Genomic DNA, 13,306 nt, shown 5'->3' with positions numbered 1-13,306 from the left:
ATTGCAATGCATAACAGACTACAAGTGTTCTCAAGCATTTGCTGTCATTATTTTCACTGTAAAGTGGCAGTAACTGAAATTAATGTCCAGTACATAGCATTAGTTTTCCTGTTGTCCTCGAGTCTACAGGCAGTGCAGCTTAAGACTCTCACAACAGCCTGGAATTGATGATGTGGCAGTTTTGCAGCCATATTCTGCCAAACCGACGCTTGAATCCACTAGTCAGTATGCATGGTTTAGTTTATTGGGATTTTTCAAACCACAATAGGTTATGTTAAATTGACTGAGCTGAGCGTCCCATCAAGGAGAAGCAGCGGCAGTTTTTAGTTGGGTTAATGGTTGGTCGCAGCATATAGGAGACACGGTGGAAATGAGCAGAATGTGGTTCATTCTACCAGTGAGGAGCAGAATGCCTTGTGACTTTGTTTCTCAGACTTTTTGAAGTTCTTTGGAAAAAGTCCCCAGTCCCCAGATCTGTGTTCTGTTCTATTTATATGAATAAAAGAAAGACTTGCATTTATATAGCGCCTTTCACGACCACCAGACATCTCAAAGCACTTTACAGCCAATTAAGTACTTTTGGCGTGTAGTCACTGTTGTAATGTGGGAAACGCGGCAGCCAATTTGCGCACAGCAATGTGATGACCAGATAATCTTGTTTTTTTTAAAATGTTGATTGAGGGATAAATGTTGGCCAGAACATAACTCCCCTGTTCTTTGAAATAGCACCATGGGATCTTTTACATACACTTGAGAGAGCAGACGGGACCTCTGTTTAATGTCTCACTCAAAAGACGGCACCTCCGACAGTGCCCCTCAGTACTGCGTTGGAGTGTCAGCCTAAATCTTTACGTGCTCAAGTCCCTGGAGTGGGACTTGAACCCACAACCCTCTGACTCGGGCGAGAGTGCTGCCCACTGAGCCACGGCTGACATTGTAACTTAAAAAAAAAAAGTTGTTTGAAACTATTCATAGTGAAAGTCAAGATCAAGCGAGCTTTTGCCCGTCTGCTCCATGGGAGGTTCCTGTGCTCCCTGAGCTCGCCTTAGAACACCTGCATTAATTACAGTGTGACACATCAAGTTTGCTAAATTAATTTTTTCCACAAGAATAATTTTATGTGCATACGGAGGAGAAATCTGATGTTTCGTAAGATGTCACATACTGCAACCTGCCACCCACCGAATGCCTGGAATCGAGAGAAACTTCAGTTCCCCTCACTTGAGACGGACTAGAACTAGAAAGATTTATATTTGCATTTAAGACTTATTAAATGGAATGGAATGGAAAATATTAATCCTGAGCAGTATTTTCAATCACAGCACAACAAACATGGAAAAATACAAGTTCCGGCACAGACACGATGTGCCAAATGGCCTCCTTCTGTACCGTAAATTCCTATGATTCTATGATGTGTCAGGAAACGCTACATTCAATGTCTGAAATGGTTGTCCGGGTGTGAGAGTCGGAAGCAAAAACTGTAGAATTATTCAAGAGGCAAATAGGTGATGTGTTGGAGGTCTGCAGGTTACCATGGAAGGATGAGCTAGATGGGCTGAATGGCTCCCTACCATCTATACCTATCCTTGCTGCTCCCATTTAACAGCTATTATAGAGGCATGGTGCTAGCCAGTTGGCAGCGATCATGGTTTGGCTCCAGAGACACGCTTGCCTTTCTTACAATAACCTTTACAGGTCAGCTGTGTCTCAGTGGGTAACACTCTCACCCCTCAGTCAGAAGGTTGTGGGTTCAAGTCCCACTCCAGGGACATGTGCCACTAAAATCTGGGCTGACGCTCCCAGTGCAGTGCTGAGGGAGTGCTGCACTGTCGGAGGTGCCGTCTTTTGAGTGAGACATTAAACAGAGGCCCCATCTGCTCTCTCAGGTGGATGTAAAAGATCCCATAGCACTGTTTCAAAGAAGAGCAGGGGAGTTATCCCCAGTGTCCTGACCAATATTTGTCCCTCAATCAACATAACATTAAAAAAAAACGCAGATTATCTGCTCATTTTCACATTGCTGTGTGTGGGAGCTTTCTGTGCCAAATTGGTTGCCGCGTTTCCCACATTACAACAGTGACCACACTCCAAAAAATACTTGATTGGCTGTAAAGCGCTTTGAGACATCCGGTGGTCGTGAAAGGCGCTATATAAATGCAAATCTTTCTAGTTCAATATAACTGCTCTACACAAATCCTCCCCCAACCCATGACTGCAAACTCTGTGTTGCTGCAGGCAGACCTGGTCATTCTCTACAATGCTGTGAAGTCGGAGATAAGGATTCACCGATTCTGAAGTGGTTAGGATGAGCGAAGCAGAGTTCAAAGATGCATTTGAAGGATACTTAATAATTCTTAACGATTATACAGTCCAGTTTTAAACTTAACCAAAAGTATTGAGGCCTAAAACAGAAAGACTGATTGATTGTACTTGTACTTCTGTAGTCTTGTGTTTAGAGTTTATTTATAGTTTATGTAATTTAATTTGACAAACAACTTTTTTATTCAGCATAATGAATGCTATTTTGAGCAAGTTTCACAGCAGAGCTGTTTAAGAACTGAGTTGGGAATTAATGGAGGGATGCAGTACAGAATTCCTAAAGGCGCTGCTGTAAAAGAAAAGCTTATTCTCTACTGACAACTGCCATTTCTGATCATTATTGAGGATGCCTAATTCATGGCCTGATTCAGCATATGATCTTCATAGAACTCTTAGATTACAAAGAAGAAATCAATAAAGCAAGTCATTTTTCAAATTATATTATTGGAATTTTCATAATTCTTAGTTATCGTTGCCAAAATTTTAAGAAATCCTAATTAGGTCTCCACATGAACATTTATTTTGCTTGCTGAATCTCCAAGGTTGGGCAGGCCACCCACATGACTAGAGTTATGTAACCCCTTCTTGGCCAGTGTATTGAGTGGAAGCAGTTACTGTGGGCATTTTCAAACCCCTGCAAATATTAACCTCCTCCTCGACATTCCCCGTCCTAACTTCCAAAGGGCAACGTCAGCTATCCAAAGGAAAACAGTAGATTTTTTTTAATTCTTATACCGTGGGAATAACATTTAGTATGTCAGCAGATAATCGATAACAGATCAACAGAAATGTTAGATCAGGCACCTGAGGGCCCCATCATGGACTCCATCGAGTTCAGAGATACCCAGTTGGATGAGTTGAGATTTACTGTGCTGCATTTCACCCTTTCAGTCTGTGCTTTCTCAAGAAGTGAAATCCTGGTGAGCCCAGAAATCACCAAGGAATCTTGCTGCTACCACTAGCTCTTAATTTGGTTCTTTGGGTTGTCATGTCCCATATTACTCGTGCTGTAAAACCAGACAGTTGTAGCTGGTTAAAGTGCAGCACTAGCCATGCGCATACTGGGGCTCCATACACCTTGGCTCTGGCAACTGGCCCAAATTCTCTGGATTTCCGTAAATCAGGTGCGTACTTGAAGAGGGAGAGTGTATACTCCATATCAGAAATTCTGCAGGCCTGGATTTCTCAGCACCTTGGTTCCGAGTCGCTTAAACAGGATAGGTTTCCAAAATGCCCCAAGGCAGAGCAAACGGCAGCTAATTATCGAACTGCAGATTGACCGTGAGGGTCCTTTGATTTTTCTTCTACAATTAAAATTATTATTCGTTCTGAGCTGTGGGCATCGCTGGCAAGGCCAGCATTTATTGCCCATCCCTAACTGAGCCACCTTCTTGAACTGCTGCAGTCCGTGTGGTGAAGTTGCTCCCTCAGTGCTGTTAGGGAGGGAGTTCCAGGATTTTGACTCAGCGACGATGAAGGAACGGCCGATATATTTCCCAAGTCGGGATGGTGTGTGACTTGGAGGGGAACATGGGGGTGATGGTGTTCCCATGTGCCTCCTTCTAGGTGGTAGAGGTCGTGGGTTTGGGAGGTGCTGCCGAAGAAGCCTTGGCGAGTTGCCGCAGTGCATCTTGTAGATGGTACAGACTCGAAGTGTTCGGCGCCTTCCCGGATGCTTTTCCTCCACTTTGAGCAGTCTTGGACCAAGGATTCCAAAGAGTCGGTGTGGGAATGATCCATTTTTTCAAGAAGGGAAAGGAAAGGGCGAGAGGGATAACACCAGCTAACACTCTCTCGTGCACCCACCTTATGGTTGATTACAGATCCATAGATGTAAAGGCTGAGGGCAGATTACCTTCCCATATTCTGGTTGTGGCTATGGTGCCGAGGGGTCGAGAAAAATGGATCTTAATCAAAAAAAAAACACTGCTAAATGTGCAATATCACTGGGTCATTTGGATCACATGCAATTAGGAAACCATATAAATCAAGCAGGATTCAATTAAAATGCATTCGACTCTGCAGAGACGAATTGTGAATATTAGCATTTTTATAGGCTACTAAGATTAAAGATGAAAATCACAATTGGTGAGTTGTTAATGGGAGAATCAGTGAGTCGGAAACACTTGAGTACAAGAGAATAGAGCAGCATAAATAAGGCATGGGCAACTGGAGCGTAACATTTTCTAGTGGGGTTATCACTATACAGAGATACTCTTTGCCTCTTCCCATCCCATTTGATCTGAGCCTCTTGAGTAGTGAAATCCTGCCCCTGTGACATGTAACCTTGCCCGAGAGATGCAAGGTTGTATAGGAACCTCGACGTTGGCTTATCATGTAACCTACAAAGCAGCATGTACTCTTGTTTTGTATTCTACCGTGAACTGAGAATGTTTGGTATATTTTATTGTTCACGGGATGTGGGCGTCGCTGGCAAGGCCAGCATTTATTGCCCATCTCTTAATTTCCTTTGAGAAGGTGGTGGTGAGCCGCCATCTTGAACCGCTGCAGTCCGTAATGTGATGGTGCTCCCACAGTGCTGTTGGGGAGGGAGTTCCAGGATTTTGACCCAGTGACGATGAAGGAACGGCAATATTCTTCCAAATCAGGGTGGTGTGTGACTTGGAGGGGAACATGGAGGAGGTGGTGTTCCCATGCGCCTGCTGCCCTGGTCCTTCTAGGTGGTAGAGGTCGCGGGTTTGGGAGGTGCTGCCGAAGAAGCCTTGGCGAGTTACTGCAGTGCATCTTGTAGATGGTACACACTGCAGCCTGTAGATGGTACACACTGCAGCCACGGTGCACCGGTGGTGGGGGGAGTGAATGTTGAAGGTGGGGGATGGGGTGCCAATCAAGCAAGCTGCTTTGTCCTGGATGGTGTCGACCTTCTTGAGTGTTGTTGGAGCTGCACTCATCCAGGCAAGTGGAGAGTATTCCATCACACTCCTGACTTGTGCCTTGTAGACGGTGGAAAGGCTTTGGGAAGTCAGGAGGTGAGGCGCTCGCTGCAGAATACCCAGCCTCTGACCTGCTCTTGTTGCCACATTATTTATGTGGCTGGTCCAGTTAAGTTTCTGGTCAATGTTGCACCCCCAGGATGTTGATGGTAGGGGATTCGACGATGGTAATGCCATGTGTACAGCTTAATAGTAGAAAAATGGTTGGTGAATAAGAATAACTTTAACGTCTTTTTACAGTAATCATGTGTCTCAGTTTGGTCACCCCAATGGACATTTTGGAAAGCTACTCTTGTGCATGGTCAGTCACTGGCTTTACATGCAAGTGCAGTCCCTCAGTAGGTTCAATGTGTGACAGCTTGGCTCAGTTAGTACTGTTCGATCTGAGTCAGAAGCTTGTTTGTGGGATTCACTGTTTAACGTAAGTGTTTAATTTTACGGTGTGGTCGTGGCCTCTGGAACAATGTGGTAATGTTAGATAAGATTAGTGTTACTGTGCAAAAAAAAAACAACTAGGAACATGAAGTACAAGACTGGAAAAACCGCTGAAGTCCATCGGGTTGGTACAGAAAATAATAACCCTCAATCCTCCACTTACTCAACTATTTTCCCCAAAGGACATTCTGGCTTTAGATACAAGTGCAGTTACTCAGTAGGCTCAATGTCTGACCACTTGGCTCAGTTAGTACTGTTCGATCTGAGTTGGAAAGTCGTCGGTGATATTCCATTGCATCACTGAAGGAGTGCTGCATTGTTGGAGGTACCGTCCTTCTCATGAGATGTTGAGCCGCTGTCTCATTTGCCCTGCCAGTTCAGATGAATGTTTAAGATCGCATGGTGCTTTGAGTCTGCGTGTCTCGGTTAGCCTTCCTCCTTTAGCCAATCTCACTAGTCATGTGCTTGTTTGTGGGATTCTGATGTGCACAAAACGCACCACTGAACCTCAAATTTATTCACTGTCTGTAAAGAACATTGGAATGTTTCTGAGATTTACTGAAGTGCAAGTCTTCGGTACTTCCAAAGCTGGAATTAATTTTCTGCAAACATAATTGCAGTTTAAAATTCTAAGCACTCTGAAAAATATTCAGGCTTTTGCCATTTGGGAGAAGTTAAGAATTTCTTGATGTTCTTGTGTTTAAAAACACATTTTTTATAATGGCCAGTAGGAACCATAAAAATATGTATTAGTGAGTTTTGTCTTTTATAACTCTTGCTGTATTTAGGTTCTCTATTAATATGGAAGCCATAAACAATCTATGCTATAATAAAGGCTGTAGTTTATCCAAAATTGTTTTGTTGAAAGGTTCTGTATATTTGTATTAGTCACTCAGCAATTAATTATTTCTTCTTTAATTAGCTCCGCACAGGAATTTTGAAATTGCCTTCAAAATGTTTGATCTGAATGGTGATGGCGAGGTTGATCTGGAGGAGTTTGAACAGGTAATGATTTGTGATGCATTAGTGCGTAGGATAGCTCTGCCTGCAGCGGTAATGGTTAGGGGTAGAATTTCCACGGGAATTAATCCTGTTGTAACTTGGGCGGAATAGTGGTGGAAACCGCCAGTGGGATGGTGCGCAGTTTCTCCAGGAATTCCGCCTAAGTTATGGCAGGACATCTGTGAGGAGAAACCCTGTGGAAATTCTACCCCTTAGAGTGGAACAGACTATTCTATTGTCCGATGCAATGTTTTAATTATTCATGTTCAGTGTAAGTGTTTAATTTTACCGTGTGTGGGGCCTCTGGAGCAATGTGGTCATGTCAGATAAGATTATTAATGCAAAAAAGATTAACTGCAAAAAAAAACATGAAGTACAGGACCAGAAAAAAACACTGCAGTCCATCTGCTTGACATGTAAAAGAAATAATCCCCCCCAATCCCTCAACAATCGCCCGTGAATGTTTACACACTGACTTTACACCCTCACCTGGCATTCTGTTCTACACGTTCACCGTTTCATCATCATAGGCAGTCCCTCGGAGGAAGACTCGTTTCCACTCTTTAAAAAAAAAAAGAGTCCTTAGGTGGCACCACAGTCCCTGTTACAAGTGGGACAGATAATCGTTGAGGGAAAGGGTGGATGGGACAGGTTTGCCGCACGCTCTTTCCACCGCCTGCGCTTGATTTCTGCATGCTCTCGGTGATGAGACTCGAGACTCGTTCACCATATAGTTGAAGCTAAGCTGTTGATTCATGTTCCCTCTTCTAAGCTTCATCAGTGTCACCAATCTCTTGTGTTTGTGGCAATTCCGAGCATTGTTCGAGTGTCAGCCGTGGCTCAGTGAGCGGCACACTTGCCTCCGAGTCAGAAGGTTGTGGGTTCAAGTCCCACTCGAGACCTGAGCACAAAAATCCAGTCTGACACTCCCAGTGCACTACTGAGAGAGTGCTGCACTTTCATAGATGCTGTCTTTCTGATGAGGTGTTAAACCGAGGTTCCGTACACGCTCTCTGGTGGACGTAAAAGATCGCATGGCAATATTTTGAAGAAGAGCAGGAGAGTTATCCCCAGTGTCCTGGCCAATATTTATTCCTCAATCAACATCACTAAAACAGATTATCTGGTCATCATCACATTGCTGTTTGTGGGAGCTTGCTGTGCCCAAATTGGCTGCTGCGTTTCCCACATTACAACAGTGACTACACTCCAAAAGCTACTGCATTGGCTGTAAAGCGCTTTGGGATGTCCTGAGGTTGTGAACGGCGCTATATAAATACAAGTTTTTTCTCTCTAATTCTCAGGGTTCAATTTATTCCTTAATGATCTTGAATATTTGAATTATATCTCCTATAATCCTTCTCTTCTCCAGAGTAAACATTCCAAACTCTTCAAGCTCACCTCATAACTTGTATGCCTTCTCCTAGGTATCACTTTTCCACTGGTTTTCATGTCCGTTAGATGTTAGTTATAGTCATGTAAGGGTGATTGAGGCCAGAATAAGAGTGGTTGAAGCCAGAGCACTGGATTCATTGAAAAAAAAACCAGTTAGATGCTGTAATGGGAAAATGCTAGCTTATCTTATACTCGAAGGCGGAAATAAAACAGGCTGAAGGGCCCTCCGTCATTGTGACTTTTTTGTGTAAAGTTAAACGTTTCAGGATTGCTGTGTTTTGACCGAGGTGACAAAGAAGTGGCGGCACGGGCAATTCTGTCTTGTCTCGGGGTGCTGTTGGGTTTAGTCACCATTCCTGCAGAGCCACTTTCCCCCTTGTATCCGTCAGCGTGCTTTCGTCAGCAAGGAAGGCTTGTATATGCTGCCAGGAAACGATTATAGACTGGAAGACTGGAGTTTTTCCAGCCTTGGGCAGAGGCTCCGACTGACCTAACAGTTGATAATGTATTTTGGTCCCTTTCTTACGGAAACTCAAACTCAAGGGCTTACAGTGAAGGAGCAATGAGTGACCTGATTATGTTGGCACCATAATCTCCAAAATTGGATACATCAAAATGCTGATTTTTATATTGATTGACACTTGTGGCGAAGGATTCTATTTCTTATGGCCCTCATGTAACCTGTATCAGATTTGGAATCTCGCATCCTTTTATACGTGTAATATTTGCACTGTACAAGTCAGTTACCAGTACTCTTAATTGCTGCTCTAGTGCCAGTACATTTACTCTAACCAGGACCAATCTGGCAATGGCATCCCTTATGTTTCCCTTCGGGTCATGCACCTCCTGGAGGTTAGTGTGACAGCGAGCAGTCAGCGAAAGACACTTGTGTTCAATTTCTGTCCCTCTCCTCTTTTTTTTTTTACTTGCAGTGCTACACCAGTCCTCTTGTTTTCTGCCTGCCCCTTGCTCCATGCAGCTTGGCTGAGATCAGGAATTCTGTGGGGGTGGGATGATGGAACGTGCAGCTTTTCGTGTTTCAAGAAGAGGAGATGCTGCAATGGCAAGATGGCAGCTATCTTATTCTCGAAGACTCCATCAGACTGAAGGGCCTCCGTCATTAAAGCTCTCTGGGGTAGCATTAAGCATTAAGCATTGCAGTGTTTTGCTGATGGCCAAGGTGACCAAGAAATAATGGTCAACGCGCCTGCTTTGGCTTTTCTGTGCGTACGGTTTTTTTTTACGCTTGACTTGTTTCTCCTTGCACTTGGCAGGTTCAGAGTATTATTCGATCGCAGACCAGCATAGGCATGCGTCACCGAGATCGCTCCACAACAGGGAACACACTGAAATCTGGAGTTAACTCAGCGCTCACCACTTACTTCTTTGATGCGGATCTGAAGGGAAAACTGACCATTAAACAATTCCTAGAGTTTCAGCGTAAACTGCAACAGGATGTTCTCAAACTGGAGGTAAGAACCATGCAGTGGTGTTTATTGGCAGTGTCATTAAATGAAAAGAATCTGCTACTAAACATTCTGAATATTATAAATTAATCACCCAAAAGGGGGAAAATATTTAGCTTGAAATTATGGTAAATGAGAATCATCATCATAGGCAGTCCCTCGAAATCGAGGAAAACTTGCTTCCACTCTAAAAGTGAGTTCTCACTATGGGAATATGGGAATTACAGTCTCTGTCACAGGTGGGACAGACAGTGGTTGAAGGAAAGGGTGGGTGGGACTGGTTTTCCACACGCTCCTACCGCTGCCTGCGCTTGGTTTCTGCACGCTCTCGGCGACGAGACTCGAGGTGTTCAGCGCCCTCCGGATGCTCTCCCTCACTTTGGGTGGTCTTGGGCCAGGGACTCCCAGGTGTCGGTGGGAATGTTGCATTTTATCAAAGAGGCTTTGAGGGTGCCCTTGAAACGTTTCCTCTGCCCACCTGGGGCTCGCTTGCCATGTCGGAGTTCCGAACAGAGTGCCTGCTTTGGGAGTCTCATATCGGGCATGCGGCATGCGCCCAACGGGAGCTGATCGAGTGTGGGTAGTGCTTTGATGTCGGGCATGTTGGCCTGATCGAAGACACTGACGTTGGTGCGTCTGTCCTCCCAGTAGATTTGCAGAATCTTGCGGACGGTGGTACTTCTCCAGCATGTTGAGGTGTCTACTGTATATGGTCCACGTTTCTGAGCCATACAGGAGGGCGGGTATCACTACAACCATATAGACCATAAACTTGGTGCCAGATTTGAGGTCCTGGTCTTCGAACACTCTCTCCCTCAGGCGACAAGGCTGCACTGGCACAATGGAGGCGGTGTTGGACCTCGTCGTCGATGTCTGCCCTTGCTGATAGTAGACTCGATGAGTTATGGAAAATGGTCCACGTTGTCCAAGACTGCGCCACGGACCTTGATGACTGGGGATCATGGCTTGCATGTCGTCGTGGAGCAGGCGGAGGATGGCGACAAACTTTTGGGGGCAGCCGAAACGGCAGCTCCCCAGGGAGCTCTCCCCGAACAGCCCTCCCCCTGGCCATCTGCTGCCATCCTTCACCCTTCTCTCCCTCGCCCCTCCTGGCCCTAATAGTGGATGCATTTCTCACCCCTAAAGTCTATCCTTTACCCCTAAAACCCATGCTGCAAGGGCAGCAACCTGGGCCCACTGCCCATCCCCCAGTCAACACTTGCCTTCCTTTTCGACCTCCTTGCTGCCAAGACCTTCCAACTGGACCTTTGCTTTTTGCTCCCGATTCGATGTGGCCGACTCAGCGACTCCACCCGATCCCCGCTCTGCCCACAGATTTGGGCCCTTACCTTGTAAATGAAAATATGAAAACGCAGCACAATATACTTTGGACAAGACAGGAGCAGCTATTCATTTGACTGACATAACACCAATGAGAGGCAATTGTGGTAATTAGCATTTCTCCATGTCTTCCACTCTGATGAATCCCAGAAGTGGGTATTTAATAGTAAAGGTTGTAAAGTGATGCTCTGCTCCCGGGGTGGAGCTTTGCTCGACTGGACCAGAGGTCAGAGAATTCGAAACAGTGGTCATTTGGCATTTTTGGTGCTCCCGTTTTTTTTTTGATCATCGCTGGAGAAATCAGGAGCACCATGCAGCAGGTATATAGACATCTCTGCAAGGTTCACTGATCCAGTCAACAAAGTCTACACAGTGCCAGCAAAACCGGTTTACTGTCGAACTCTCCTTTATGCAGGTACTGTACAGCCGAGTGAAACGTGATCAATAATTAAAGGTGGTTATGTCTTTGTTAAAGTCTAATTTGTAAATACAAGTGCACGTGACTTCTTTATGTCGTGATATTGTTGCATCACCTTTGTTTTTCAATGTTTGAAGTGAATGTTCTGCTGCCCGCAGGAATGAAATGTAGAAACTATCACGGCTGGATGAAATAATCGGACCATCTAATCCACCTTCCTGTTGCCCGAGCAGGAAATTGGCCACAGAATGAGCCAGGTCTCCTCTTTTGGAATAAAATAGGAAGATTGCACTCGAGAGGGTACAGAGGAGATTTATGAGGATGTTGCCTGGATTGGCAAATTTTAGCTATGAGGAAAGATTGGATAGGCTGGGGTTGTTTCCTTTGGAACAGAGGAGGCTGAGGGGAGATCTTATTGAGGTGTATAAAATTTGAGGGGCCTAGTTAGAGTGGATAGGACGGACCTATTTCCCTTAGCAGAAGGGTCAACAACCAGGGGGCACAGATTTAAAGTAATTGACAGGAGGTTTTGAGGTGAAATTTCTTCACCCAGAGGGTGGTGGGGGTCTGGAACTCACTGCCTGAAAGGGTGGTAGAGGCAGAAACCCTCACCACATTTAAAAAGTACTTGGATGTGAACTTGAAGTGCTGTAACCTACAGGGCTACGGACCCAGAGCTGGAAAGTGGGATTAGGCTGGATAGCTCTTTGTCGGCCGGCGTGGACACGATGGACAGAAATGGCCTCATTCCGGGATGCTATCAATTTCTATGATTTCTGTAATACTTTGAGGAATATCTTTTGAGTTCTGAGATAGACAGAAGATAAATTGCCCTTCTATTACATGTCTACGTAGTGTGAAAATTGGATTTCTGCTGAGACTGAAGTTGCAGTGCTTTTGTTTATTTTTAATATGGTAGCTCCATACCCACTTTTCATCTGATTTATGCTGCTGGAATTGATGCTTTCTTTTGAAAATGTGAGCAATTTGTTTAAAAGGTTTACAAGTTTTTTTTAAAAACCAATCCCTTATTCTAGCTTTGAACTTCAATAAATTAGTGGCTATTTTGGCAGATCCTTCACTGTAATTCAATCTGTGCCAGGTATAAACTATCTCTTTCATCTGCAAAATAAAATCACAGCTGCTCTCAACTGAATGTAGGTTAATCAGAAATGTAAAAATCGCATTTATGTGCTTACAGCTGCATACCTAATTCCAGTGATGGCACAGAAGCAAAAAACGGAAGTTTTTCTCTTATTATTTCTGATGTTTTTAAGGAACAAAACGGCTTTGAAATTCTTTTTCTTGCCGAAATGTTTACAAGGAAAAACTCTGTGCCGGTGGCAACAGTTTATGTTTCAGGATTACTGGCTGAAGCTCAGTCCTGGGACCAATTGCAATTGTGTTATTCCGGTTAAGCAACGCCTCGATTTCAAAATTCTCATCCTTGTTTTCAAATCCCTCCATGGCCCTCGCCCCTCCCTATCTCTCTCATCTTCTCCAGCCCCACAACCCCCAGAGATGTCTGCACTCTAATTCTGCCCTCTTGAGCATCCCTGATTATAATCGCTCAACCATTGGTGGCCGTGCCTTCTGTTGCCTGGGCCCCAAGCTCTGGAACTCCCTCCCTAAACCTCTCCGCTTCTCTACCTCTCTTTCCTCCTTCAAGACGCTCCTTAAAACCTACCTCTTTGACCAAGCTTTTGGTCACCTGCGCTAATTTCTACTTGGGCGGCTAGGTGTCACTTCTTTTTTCTTATAATACTCCTGTGAAGTGCCTTGGGACATTTCACTACATTAAAGGCAGTATATAAATGTAAGTTGTTATTCTGAGACAAGACCCATCGCTCGCCATCTCTTGAGCGATTCCCCTGCTATATGACTGTTTTGTAATGACGAGCATTTCTGAGTACTTCTTTACTGCTTTACGTCAAGTGATTCCTTCTCTTCATCTTCTCCTCCCCTGCTGCCCTCCT

The 13,306-nt window shown here is 44.7% G+C and overlaps 1 protein-coding gene across 3 annotated transcripts in view; it reads left to right on the top strand.

Moving 5' to 3' along the window:
* micu1 (mitochondrial calcium uptake 1) overlaps nucleotides 1-13,306 on the top strand; it is a 116,277-nt gene that overhangs the window by 83,282 nt on the left and 19,689 nt on the right. For all 3 annotated transcript variants that reach the window (XM_070865576.1, XM_070865574.1, XM_070865575.1), the window contains 2 exons: nucleotides 6,631-6,713; nucleotides 9,380-9,577. In XM_070865576.1, coding sequence (XP_070721677.1) covers nucleotides 6,631-6,713; nucleotides 9,380-9,577 — 281 coding nt within the window. The remainder of the gene's footprint in view (nucleotides 1-6,630; nucleotides 6,714-9,379; nucleotides 9,578-13,306) is intronic.

This window comes from Pristiophorus japonicus, chromosome 22 (assembly GCF_044704955.1).
Source record: "Pristiophorus japonicus isolate sPriJap1 chromosome 22, sPriJap1.hap1, whole genome shotgun sequence".
Classification (NCBI taxonomy): Eukaryota; Metazoa; Chordata; class Chondrichthyes; family Pristiophoridae; genus Pristiophorus; species Pristiophorus japonicus.
The sequence above is the reverse complement of the archived record's forward strand: the minus strand, read 5'-3'. Positions and strand labels throughout refer to the sequence as shown.